Below are 13,445 nucleotides of genomic sequence, written 5' to 3'. Positions count from 1 at the left end.
CAACCTTTTTTGTTAAGTACATAACTCCACATGTGTTCATTCATAGTTTTGATGCCTTCAGTGACAATCTACAATGTAAATTGTCATGAAAATAAAGAAAACCCATTGAATGAGAAGGTGTGTCCAAACTTCTGCATAAATTGGTGATAAAATGTCTTCTGCTCTTCATCAAAATCACAACAATAGACAAACACAGTCTGCTTAAACTAATACCGCACAAAAAAATACATTTTTAAAAATCTTTTTATTGAACACAACATGTAAACATTCACAGTGCAGGGTGGAAAAAGTATGTGAACCCTTTGATTTAATAACTGTTTGGCCCTCCTTTGGCAGCAATAACCTCAACCAAACATTTCCTGTAGTTGCAGATCAGACCTGCACAACGGTCAGGAGTCATTTTGGCCCATTCTTCACAAAACTGTTTCAGTGCAGCAATATTCTTGGGATGTCTGGTGTGAATCGCTCTCTTGAGGCCATGCCACAGCATCTCAATCGGGTTGAGGTCAGGACTCTAACTGGGCCACTACAGAAGGTGTATTTTCCTCTGTTGATTTACATCTATGCTTGGGGTCGTTGGCCTGTTGCGTTACACATCCTCTGTTGAGCTTCAGTTGGCGGACATATGGTCTTAATTTTTCGTTCAAAATGTCTTGATAAACTTCAGAATTAATTTTTCCATCGATGAAAGCAATACGTCCTGGCAGTAAAGCAACCCCAAACCATGATGCCACCTTCACCATATTTCACAGTGTTTTAATGTTGGTGTGCTGTGCCTTTTTTCCTCCACACATAGCGTTGTGTGTTCCTTCCGAACAACTCAATTTTGGTTTCATCTGTCCACAGAATATTTTTTAGGTAGTGCAATGGAACATCCAGGTGCTCTTTTTGGACAGCAGTGGCTTCCTCTGTGGTGTCCTCCCATGAACTCCATTCTTGTTCAATGTTTTACATATTGTAGATTAGTCAACAATAACGTCAGCATGTGCCAGAGTTTTCTGTAAGTCTTTAGCTAACACTCTAGGATTCTTCATCCCCTCACTGATCTGTGCTCTCACAGTCATCTTTACAGGTGGACCACGCCTAGGGGGAGTAGCCACAGCGCTGAACTTTCTCCATTTGTAGACAGTTCGTCTTACCGTGGACACTTTCAAGCTTTATGCAAGTTAACAATTCTTGATCGTAGACCTTCTGTAAGATCTTTGGTGCGAGGCATGGTTCACATCAGGCAATTCTTCTTGAGAACAGCACACTTATCACGTGTGTGTTTTTATAGGGCAGGACAGCTTTAACCAACACATGATCTCGTCACATTGATTAGACTCCATGTTGTCTGAGTCCTGGCTCCAATCAGCTCTCGTAGAAGTCATTAGCCTCTGGGTTCACATACTTTTTCCACCCTACACTGTTGTGTTCAATAAAAATATGAAGACTTAAATTGTTTGTGCAGTATTAGATTAAGCAGACTGTGTTTGTCTATTGTTGTGGCTTCGATGAAGATCAAAACACATTTTATGACCAATTTATGCAGAAATCCAAGTAATCTCAAAGAGTTCACATACTTTTTCTTGCAACTATATAAATTAAAGATGCATCAATTATCAAATTTTAATCGAATCGTAATTGTAATCGAATCGTGCGGTGCGCAAAGATTCCCACCTCTGACTTCAACTGACACAAAAAGCCACTTTTACGAGGGGTCCATTTTCGGAGCATTCAGTTCAATGTGCTGTGTGATAAAGCTGCACATGTTGGAGTGGCCTTTTATAGTGGCCATCTTAAGACACAGCTGTGCGATATTTATGCTGTCTGAGATTATCTCGGCGAAGGAGAAGTGCTCACGAACACAGATTTATTTCCCTCAACAATTGTTGAGGGAAATACAGTATTTTCCAGACCATAGGGCGCACCAGATTATAAAGCGCACTGCCGATGAAAGGTCTATTTCGATTTTAATATTTATATGACGAAACAAAACACCAGCTAATATGTCTTACCGTACACACACACACCATAATAATACTCTTATGTTTAATGCGCCGACAATCCATCAAGCGGTGCGGCTTCACAGTTTACCACTGTCGTACTAAAACATTTTGATAGATTTTTGAGCGCCATGTATTATGTTCTATATTTTCAATGGAACGTATACAATGTTGGTGCTATGACTCGAGTCATATAGCCATCATATTGCAGTCTACACATACCTCTTATGTGTGACTGCCATCTACTGGTCACATGTATAATTACACCATGTACCAAATAAAATCGCTTCGAGGTCGGTAAGCAAAACCAGAATTATTCCGTACATTAGGCGCACTGTCGAGTTTAGAGAAAAAAAGATTTTAAGTGCGCCTTATAATCCGGAAAATACGGTATGCCTTTTGTAAACATAAAAACATTTTAGATATTCAGTTCAGGAAAAGTGAGAGTATCGATGTTGCGTTTATACTTTTATTAAGTGTATGATGGTACAGCATCCATCCATCTTTTATACTACCTGTCCCCCTTAGTGTCACAGGTGCACTGGAGCCTATGAGTGTTTAATAATAGCTCCCTAATTATGTAATTTAGTGTTGTGCACAACTTTTGGCACTGTTTGACAATGTGGAATGTGCGTTGGTACACGGAAGCAATGACTTTACAGCTGTTTGTTTCAAGTGAAAAGCAGTAGTATCTATTAAACCTGCTGGTTTCTTCAAACATTGTTCACTGTTTCTTTGCAGGACTTTGCAGCTTTTACTTCTCCCCAAGTGGAAACGAGTTGCTCAACTAAAAGCTCAAAGACGGTAAAGACTTTTTGCATTTCTACACCTTCCTGAACTTCCATCACCAGATCATTTGTCAGTGATAAATGCATGAAGCTAAATTACACAGTTAGCCAAGTTTTACAGAAACTGGCTATCTATGAAGGTTAAAAAAGGGTCACCATTTTCCCCATATATGAAATATAGAAAGTAAAATCTGTTTCATTATCAAACTGTCATAAAATATTTTAAGTGTCCAGGCCCTCTTTTTAGTCACATTATCTGACTGCCATGTAAGTATAAACATGTGGTAACTGTTGTATATTTACTTGTGTGCGTTTGTGTGTGTGTGTGGCAGTAGTGGTGTGCCAAGAGAGATGGCTCAAAAAGTGGGAGAAAGAGAGCAAAGGGCCCAAAGAAAATAAAAGCTGTCAAAGGTTTTGTAATCATTTAAAGAGGAAAAAGACATACCTTGTGGTGAAATGTTTGCTCTGTCAAATGAAGCTGGCATTTCACAATAGCACTACATTGATATTGCAGCACAACACCAGAAAGTACCCTTCATACTTAAAGTACCAATGATTGTGTCACACACACTAGGTGTGGTGAAATTATTCTCTGCATTTGACCCATCACCCTTGATCACCCCCTGGGAGGTGAAGGGAGCAGTGAGCAGCAGCGGTGGCCACGCCTGGGAATCATTTTTTGGTGATGTAACCCCCAATTCCTACCCTTGATGCTGAGTGTCATGCAGGAAGGTAATGGGTCCCATTTATATAGTCTTTGGTATGACTCGGCCGGGGTTTGAACTCACGACCTACCGATCTCAGGGCGGACACTCTAACCACAATGCTACTGAAGAGAAGCAAACAAGCAGAAATATTGTTAAAGTATATTTTGGCAGCTAACACTGTTTTATATGTTCGACTTGTATAACAATTAACAAATGATTTATTCAAAAACAAATGATTTATTCAAACACATATAAGGACATGTTAGCATCTACATACAGTTAGTATTTTAATGCTAACGAGTTGTTTTTATAAAAATCAAACACTGCTCTTTCAATTAATACCTTTTTAAAATATATATGTTACATTTATTAATACATTGTCACTTAATTATCATACTTTTAGATAGTATTTTTGTTTAGTTAGGTTATTTATTCCCTGGTTTTAGGCTACGCAATGTTTTTTTTAAACTTTTTTCTTAATACAAGTAATACATAGTAGTGCACTTTCAATGATATGTGCATTTATAAGAAGTAATAAGGTTCACCAGAAAATTGTTTTATTTCAACTGTTTTCCCTAAAATACATTATTGAGGTTATAAAGTGTGTTTTATTCGATTACTCTCTTAATCAAACAGTAGATTACTTGATTACTGAAATAATCAATAGCTGCAGCTCTACTTTGACGTATTCATTACAAAGACAGAAGTGTCTCAACATTGTGAATTACTTTTTTTTTCACATTCGTAAACAACATACAATTGGAAAAATAAGTGAACTGCTGTATAATAAGGTAGAGTAAAACCAGGCTCACATAAAATGACCCTTTCTTTGACAACATGTGATATACACAGTCCACTGCAAAAATAGAAAGCTGAAGTTGGAATACTTTGTTTGGCCCTATTTTTTACTTTCTTCAACACACATGCATAAAGATAAGTTAACCGCTGTATAGTAAGACTAAATAAATAATTCAATCAATCAATCAAAATAGAAGTAAAATACAGTAAAATTACATACCCTTCCATGTGGAACAGAAAACAAAGGCGACTTTTTAAACTAGTAAAATTAAATTCATACAGTAGACTCAAACAACAAATATTCGATTCAACCATACAGTATTTTTGATGACATTTGGCGGACATGAATGCAAATGTGCAGAGGGATGGGTTCTGTGTGTGCCTTGGTGACAAATCTCTTCACATTAACCAGGTAACATTCCATTCTCCTCTTATTCACTATTGTTGACATTTTCTTGCTCGAGCCATATTGCAGCCAGCAGCCTATTATCATCATCACACTTTCTCTCTTAGCTATTATCACTTTTTACCTTCTATGTTACCTTCACAAAGAACACATTTTTGTACCTTTTTTTTTTTGGTGACATATTTTTCACAGACACTTTTGAATCAACACAAAATTGTTACGTCTTTATTAGCATGAGAAGTGTCCACTCTAATAGCCATTTGTTTGCTTTATAAAAATGACTTTTCCTTTATTTTCCATCTCATGCTAGTCTGCATTTTTGTGTCTTTGTCTCTCCCGAGGCCTTCTTCAGACCCACAGTAACCAAATACCATGCGTGCATAGCAAGCCTACATACAGATAATTGTAAAACAACACAGCCTACTTCCTACTATCTACCTTAGTTGTTGTCAGTCTGGACAATCCTCCTTGAACTCATTCATCAGCAGGTGGCTTTATCGCTGAAATATTTGCACGTTTCTCCTGTCTGTATTTTTTTTAAACATATCCTGTTTGTATTTCTTGCAAGTCTTGCCCAATGGCCCTGAGTTCTAAGGGTGTGTGCCTTCTTTGGCTAAGATTTGGCACATGATTGGTTTAAAAAGGGGAAATAAATGTGAGAGCGGAGACTGTGGAGCAGCTTTAAGCAAATAGTGTTCTGGTGGGAAGACTAGACAAAACATTATCTGTTTACATCTTGTGTGCTTGTGATTATTACTGTATTTCTTTAAACGGTGGAGACTCACCTGCAGATAATAGGCATCTCGTCGAGATGAGGCGATTGTATGGAGGTTAATTTGTGCCTTCATCACAAAATATTTTTTTGACACCGATTTTATGTACCGGTACCTGAATTTTTTGCGTTTGAATTTTGTGAACGGAGTTTGTTTTTACATCAAATTATGCTGACAATTTCATTTAAAAAAATCAGTGTTTTAAAGTTTCAGTGTTATAAAATTCAGTGTAAAAAAAATCCAGAGTTGAAAAATTCAGTGTAAAAACATTCAGTGTCGAAAAATTTGCTGCTTCAAAAAGCAAGGCTTACTTTTGGTAAATTTAAGACTGAAGCAATCGATACTGTCTCAGAACCAGCCAATGAGGGGTCAAGTTTGAAGTTACGTGACACTGGTCTTGCAAAACTGCATAAAAAAACAGTTTATTTTCTACCTGGACATACCGGTAATACAACATAATTAACATTTCAATGGGGCCCGCTGGATATTTTCAAACTATAGGATTCCAATGGTTAGAATCTGCACTTTTGAGTGACATACAAAACTCTGCTTCATGCAGACGAAGCATGAACAGAGTGGGGCAGAGTGGGCAGGGCCTGTTTACGGCACAGCGAGTGTCAGGCGGAGGCAGAGTTCTACAGCAAAGTTCTGCAGAACAATGATATTATATCAAATATGTGGATGTTTTACCCTTTGCATTTATGTTGCATTTTTGTTGCACTTGCTCAATTATAAAAGATGCCAATCAAGGAGGTGGTCTGCAATAGAGGAGCAACGTTCATATATTCTCAATATTCAGTGTTTTATTGTTCATAGTGAGTACCGTATTTTTCGGAGTATAAGTCGCTACGGAGTATAAGTCGCACCGGCCGAAAATGCATAGTAAAGAAGGAAAAAAAAACATATATAAGTCGCACTGGAGTATAAGTCGCATTTTTGGGGGAAATTTATTTGATAAAACCCAACACCAAGAATAGACATTTGAAAGGCAATTTAAAATGAATAAAGAATAGTGAACAACAGGCTGAATAAGTGTACGCTATATGAGGCATAAATAACCAACTGAGAACGTGCCTGGTATGTTAACGTAACATATTATGGTAAGAGTTATTAAAATAACTATAACATATAGAACATGCTATACGTTTACCAAACAATCTGTCACTCCTATTCGCTAAATCCGATGAAATCTTATACGTCTAATCTCTTACGTGAATGAGCTAAATAATATTATTTGATATTTTACGGTAATGTGCTAATAATTTCACACATAAGTCGCTCCTGAGTATAAGTCGCACCCCCGGCCAAACTATGAAAAATACTGCGACTTATAGTCCGAAAAATACGGTATTGTAAATCCCACTTTATTTTCATGTAGATTCTGAGTGTCTTTTTCAGTTAAAAACTAAATAGACCATCTCAAAAACAGATTAAACTTTATTTTTTTTTACTGAATTATGTGACAATCGGAATGTACATAAAATATAGAATGTGGCACTATTAACTATGAACAATAAAACACTGAATATTGAGAATATATGAACGTTGCTCCTTTACTGCAGACCACCTCCTTGATCGACATATTTAATATTCAAGCAAGAGCAACAAATATGCAACAAACACGGCGAAAAATAAAGGTAAAATTACAAAAAACATCCACTTATTGGATATAATATCACTGTTCTGCAGAACAGTGATATTACATCGAGGTCTCAGACTTGTCTCTGCCCCGCCCACTCTGCCCCTTCCCTCGTTTGCATGAAGCAGAGCTTTTTATGGTTACTGTAGTGTTTGGTTAATCTATTAATAATCAAACTTTGTCTTGTAAACAACGAGCTTACCCTAAAAAAATGTATTCATTATCTATATTGTGTATCGCAGTCAGTTTAACTGCCTATCATGACTCGTACGACACTCAAAAGTGCAGATTGTAAACCATTGGAATCATTTTCAAAGTTTGAAAACATCCGGCGGGCCGCGTTGAAATGGTAATTATGTTGTATTATGCCCAGGTAGCACAGTTACCTGCTTTTTTAAATGCTGTTTTGCAAGACCCGTGTCACGTGACTTCAAACTTGACACCTCATCGGCTGGTTCGGAGACAGGATCGATTGTTCAGCCTTATTTTACCGGCAGTGAGTCCTGCTTTTTGAAGCAGCTAATTTTTCAACCCTGAATTTTTTTACACTGAATTTTAAAACACAGATTTTCTTTCAATGGAATTTTCAGCATAATTTGATGTGAAAAAGAAAAGTCCGTTCACAAAATTCAAATGCAAAAAATTCAGTTACATAAATACAGAGTTAAAAAAAAAAAAGCTTTCGTAATAGAGACACAAATTAACCTCCATACAATTGAGACATGCCATCATTGAAATGTCTACACTAGTCAAGGCCACACAAATGGTTAAAAGATTTGCTGTTGTGGTGCAGAGAGGAGGCTTATCTGTGCGTCTGCTTTGCTTTGATATCAGCGCAGCATTTGTCATTCAGTCGGCATGTAATACCACAGAAAGACTTATTCAAAGATGCTGTCACTGTTTATTTCAATCAGGGATGAATTGATTGTCAGGTCCAGTGTGAGGCTGTTGAGTAGGGGCCACAATTTGAGGAAATACGGTATCCTGTACATGTTGTTTTACCTTTGCCTCCTCATGTCACGCCATCAGTTGAAAAAAAAAAAGTGTAGCCAGGGTTGTAAATTTAAACAATTGCAAATGGAAAAAATAAACACCTGTCCTGTAGGTGCCTGCTTTACAAACTTTTTTTTTTTTAATGTCGTGGACCACATTTTATTGATCAAATCAACAACAACAAAACCTAAGTATATGCAAAATATATATATTTTTAAATGTACAACAAATATATAACCTCCTTTTTTACACTCCAAAATGGACAATGTTGTTAGAAAAGTGACAAAATGATTCATGTGCGCTTGGCTAATGACTTTCTGGTCGTTACCTCACACGTCTAAGTGACAAACACACACATCAACTTTAATGACAGTTGTGTGGAATTTAACAGCATACGGGCATAATGATACTTCAACTCGCAGTGTTTTCCACAGGCCCGCAATCCATTTGTGGTGGCGGGGGCCTGGCCAGGGGTGTGGCGTGGACGTGGTCAGGAAGGTGTCAAAATTATGTCATCGTATAATATGCATAATGGGCTCTGGCACATGTATTTTTTTTCAAGCTAAAAAAAATAAATTTAAAGACAAATTTGTTATTAGTATTGACATTTCCTTTTCTTGTTACATCATATTGTTTTGCTGTATTTTTCAATTGTTGCTGATAATTTTATTTCTACTATGTAACACATGCTGCACTTTGTACACCCCTGGTTTATTTTATTTATATTATTTATTTATTTGTTTTGTCCTGTCCAGTCACTCAGGCAAATCATATTGTGCAACCATTCATATAAAGGTTTTCTCTTATGCCGCTTGCTTAATGCTAACATACAATGGACAATCCCATTGACAGGATAACAAAAATTAGCAGCGCGTTAATTTTAACTTGCGCAAATAAAAAAATCAAAAAGATTTTAACCAAAAAAATATTGACTCAAAACGGCAAATACATATCTAATTACAAGCATATAGTCACCAAACTCGGTGGAATTGAATATTGATCGTTAACTGTACAGTTACTAGGCCAGTGTGGCTGCCTGTTGCTGTGGAACCAGCTGGCTAATATTAATAATGTAGTCAATGTTTTGTGGAACATCAACAGCACATATATCCTAGACAATCATAATATGAGCGTATGGGAACCACTGCTGATTATTTTAGCTCACATTGCATGTCAGACACAAAAAGGAGAAGTTTCATTGAGAGTGCAATCCTCTTCTGGTGTTACGCCATGCATCTCTTTTTTTCATCAACATGAACCTTCTAGTGCAGTAAAATAAAACTGCATCCTTCCTCCATCGTCTCACAGGGAGAGCGTTGCACACGTTCTGCGAGCCCTGCCAGGGGAGAGCCTGCTATGAGGAGCGCGCTGCCATGTCCGCAGTCGGCGCCAGTGCAGTCCAAGTCCACCTCGGGTTCACCCAAAACCATCTTCCCGTATCCTTGTTATCAGGAATCCCCACCCAAATCCCCCCGCCGCCTCAGCTTCAGTGGCATCTTCCGCTCCTCATCCAACACCAGCCCTGCAAGCATCAAAATATTTACCAGAGCCCGCAGAGGTAAGGAAACATTTATACTTTTGCAATATTTAACCCCCTCTATGAGCATTTACTATCAGTATTTCAATTACACACAGTAAGGTAAACACAGTTGTTTCTGTGACGCTTTCCAAGCAAATTATTCACCATCAGGAAACCATTATTAATGTTTTACAAAATTGTGAAAGTGTAAAAAGAAGTATATTGCCTATGTATTGTAAAACCTTAAAACAGGGATGCCCAAACTTTTTCCACTGAGGGTCGCATATTGAAAAATCAAATGATGTGGTGGCCATTTTGATATATTTCATTTTCAAGGCCGGTAAAATACTTAAATAAAAAAATAAAACATGTTTTTAAAAGAAAAAAACACCTGCATCCAAGCTTTGTAATTAGTAAGGGTGCATGATGAATATCAGACAGATAATTATCGTGTTTATGTAAGTAATTATGAAGTCTTACCGATAAATCTAATCACATTGGAAATTTGCTACGCTAAGTAATTAGAAAAAAAAGAATGCTCCAATGAAACAAGATTTCTTGTATGATGCTCTAGGTGATTTTATCAAGCGCTCCTTTTCTCCTACTTGTGTCGTAAACTTCCCCTGAGCTCATTGTAAACAAATCGGGACTTTTTCACGGTTACAGAGGAAGAAATTTTCCGTGCTACAGTGGAAAAGGGTTGTCCCGATAGCAATATTTTGGTACCCGTACCAAAATGTAATTCGTAACTTTTCACAAAAAAAGGGACCACAAACAAAATGTCATTATTGGCTTTATTTTAACAAAAAATCGTATGATATATTTAACATGTATTTCTTACTGCTATCAAAGAACAATTTTGGCATTAAATAAAATAGTTAACACACCGGACAACTTGGAAGTAAGCAAACAACGGCTCCTAATTGGATGCTGACGTATACAGTAACATATTGTGTCATTTGTCATTCTATTTTGTTTGTCAAAATTATGAGGGACAAGCTATAGAAAACGGGTTATCAATCTCCTGGTTCGTTTACTGTTATATATATATATACATATGTATATATGTATGTGTGTGTGTATATATATATATACACGTGTATATATATGTATATATATATATCCATCCATCCATTTTCTTCCGCTTATCCGAGGTCGGGTCGCGGGGGCAGCAGCCTAAGCAGAGAAGCCCAGACTTCCCTCTCCCCAGCCACTTAGTCCAGCTCCTCACGGGGGATCCCGAGGTGTTCCCAGGCCAGCCGGGAGACATAGTCTTCCCAACGTGTCCTGAGTCTTCCCAACGTGTCCTGGGTCTTCCCCTTGGCCTCCTACCGGTCGGACGTGCCCCAAACACAACTCACTAGGGAGGCGTTCGGGTGGCATCCTGAGCAGATGCCCGGACCACCTCATCTGGCTCCTCTCGATGTGGAGGAGCAGCGGCTTTACTCTTGAGTTCCTCCCGGATAACAGAGCTTCACACCCTATCTTTAAGGGAGTTCCCCGGCGGAGGAAACTCATTTCGGGCGCTTGTACCCGTGATCTTGTCCTTTCAGTCATAACCCAAAGCTCATGACCATAGGTGAGGATGGGAACGTAGATCGACCGGTAAATTGAGAGCTTAGCCTTCCGGCTCAGCTCCTTCTTCACCACAACGGATCGATACAGCGTCCGCATTACTGAAGACGCCTCACCGATCTGCCTGTCGATCTCACGATCCACTCTTCCCCCACTCGTGAGCAAGACTCCTCGGTACTTGAACTTCTCCACTTGGGGCAAGATCTCCTCCCCAACTTGGAGATGGCACTCCACCCTTTCCCGGGCGAGAACCATGGACTCGGACTTGGAGGTGCTGATTCTCATCCCAGTCGCTTCACACTCGGCTGCGAACCGATCCAGTGAGAGCTGAAGATCCTGGCCAGTTGAAGCCATCAGGACCACATCATCTGCAAAAAGCAGAGACCTAATCCTGCAGCTACCAAACCGGATCCCCTCAACCCTTCTTACTGCGCCTAGAAATTCTGTCCATTAAAGTTATGAACAGAATCGGTGACAAAGGGCAGCCTTGGCGGAGTCCAACCCTCACTGGAAACTGGTCCGACTTACTGCCGGCAATGCGGACCAAGCTCTGACACTGATCACACAGGGAGCGGACCGCCACAATCAGACAGTCAGATACCTCATACTCTCTGAGCACTCCCCACAGGACTTCCCGGGGGACACGGTCGAATGCGTTCTCCAAGTCCACAAAGCACATGTAGACTGGTTGGGCAAACTCCCCTGCACCCTCAACGACCCTGCCGAGAGTATAGAGCTGGTCTACCGTTCCACGACCAGAACGAAAACCACACTGTTCCTCCTGGATCCGAGGTTTGACAATCCGGCGTAGCCTCCTCTCCAGTACACCTGAATAGACCTTACCAGGAAGGCTGAGGAGTGTGATCCCACGATAGTTGGAACACACCCTTTGGTTCCCCTTCTTAAAGAGAGGAACCACCACCCCGGTCTGCCAATCCAGAGGTACCGCCCCCGATGTTCACGCGATGTTGCAGAGTCTTGTCAACCAAGACAACACCACAGCATCCAGAGCCTTAAGAAACTCCGGGGGATCTCATCCACCCCCGGGGCCCTGCCACGAGGAGCTTTTTAACTACCTCGGCAACCTCAGCCCCAGAAATAGGAGAGCCCACCACAGATTCCCCAGGCACTGCTTCCTCATAGGAAAATGTGTTGGTGGGATTGAGAAGGTCTTCGAAGTATTCCCTCCACCGATTCACAACAGCCGCAGTAGAGGTCAGCAGCACACCATGGTCACCATACACGGTGTTGACAGTGCACTGCTTCTCCCCCTGAGGTGGCGGATGGTGGACCAGAATCGCTTCGGAGCCGTCCGGATGTCGTTTTCCATGGCTTCCCCAAACTCCTCCCATGTCTGAGTTTTTGCCTCCGCGACCGCTGAAGCCGCACTTCGCTTGGCCTGTCGGTACCTGTCCGCTGCCTCTGGAGTCCTATGAGCCAGGTGGTGATCGGTAGAAAGCTCTGCCCCTCCCTTCACCCGAGTGTCCAAAACATGAGGCCGCAAATCCGATGACACAACTACAAAGTCAATCATGGAACTGCGGCCGAGGGTGTCCTGGTGCCAAGTGCACATATGGACACCCTTATGTTTGAACATTGTGTTTGTTATGGACAATCCGTGACGAGCACAAAAGTCCAATAACAAAGCACCACTTGGGTTCAGATCCGGGCGGCCATTCTTCCCAATCACGCCTCTCCAGGTTTCACTGTCGTTGCCAATATGAGCGTTGAAGTCCCCCAGTAGAACAAGGGAATCACCCGGGGGAGCACTCTCCAGTACTCCAAAGGAATCCAAAAAGAGCGGGTACTCTGGGACGGTATAGCTCGGTTGGTAGAGCGGCTGTGCCAGCAATTTGAGGGTTCCAGGTTCCATCCCCGCTTCCGCGATCCTAGTTACTGCCGTTGTGTCCTTGGGCAAGACACTTTACCCACCTGCTCCCAGTGCCACCCACACTGGTTTGAATGTAACTTAGATATTGGGTTTCACTATGTAAAGCGCTTTGAGTCACTAGAGAAAAGCGCTATATAAATATAATTCACTTCACTTCACTACTCTGAGCTCTGAACAGTCAGGACCCGTCCCCCCACCCGAAGGCGGAGGGAAACTACCCTCTCGTCTACTGGGTTAAAGTCCAACGTGCAGGCTTTGACCTGGGGGGCAACAAGAATTGCCACACCAGCCCGTCGCCTCTCATTGCTTGCAACGCCAGTGTATACATATGTGTATACATATACATGTATGTGTGTGTATACATATATACT

General features: G+C 40.5%; 1 protein-coding gene across 1 annotated transcript in view; it reads left to right on the top strand.

Annotated features, from left to right (window-relative positions):
* LOC133618782 (5'-AMP-activated protein kinase subunit gamma-2-like) overlaps positions 1–13,445 on the top strand; it is a 70,226-nt gene that overhangs the window by 4,379 nt on the left and 52,402 nt on the right. Inside the window, exons 2-3 of the mRNA XM_061979488.1 lie at positions 2,727–2,789; positions 9,398–9,647. Of these exons, the coding sequence (XP_061835472.1) occupies positions 2,727–2,789; positions 9,398–9,647 (313 nt within the window). The remainder of the gene's footprint in view (positions 1–2,726; positions 2,790–9,397; positions 9,648–13,445) is intronic.

The sequence above is a fragment of the Nerophis lumbriciformis genome, linkage group LG19 (assembly GCF_033978685.3).
Source record: "Nerophis lumbriciformis linkage group LG19, RoL_Nlum_v2.1, whole genome shotgun sequence".
NCBI classification, from domain to species: domain Eukaryota; kingdom Metazoa; phylum Chordata; class Actinopteri; order Syngnathiformes; family Syngnathidae; genus Nerophis; species Nerophis lumbriciformis.
Note: the sequence above shows the minus strand (reverse complement) of the source record. Positions and strands in the feature narration are given on the sequence as shown.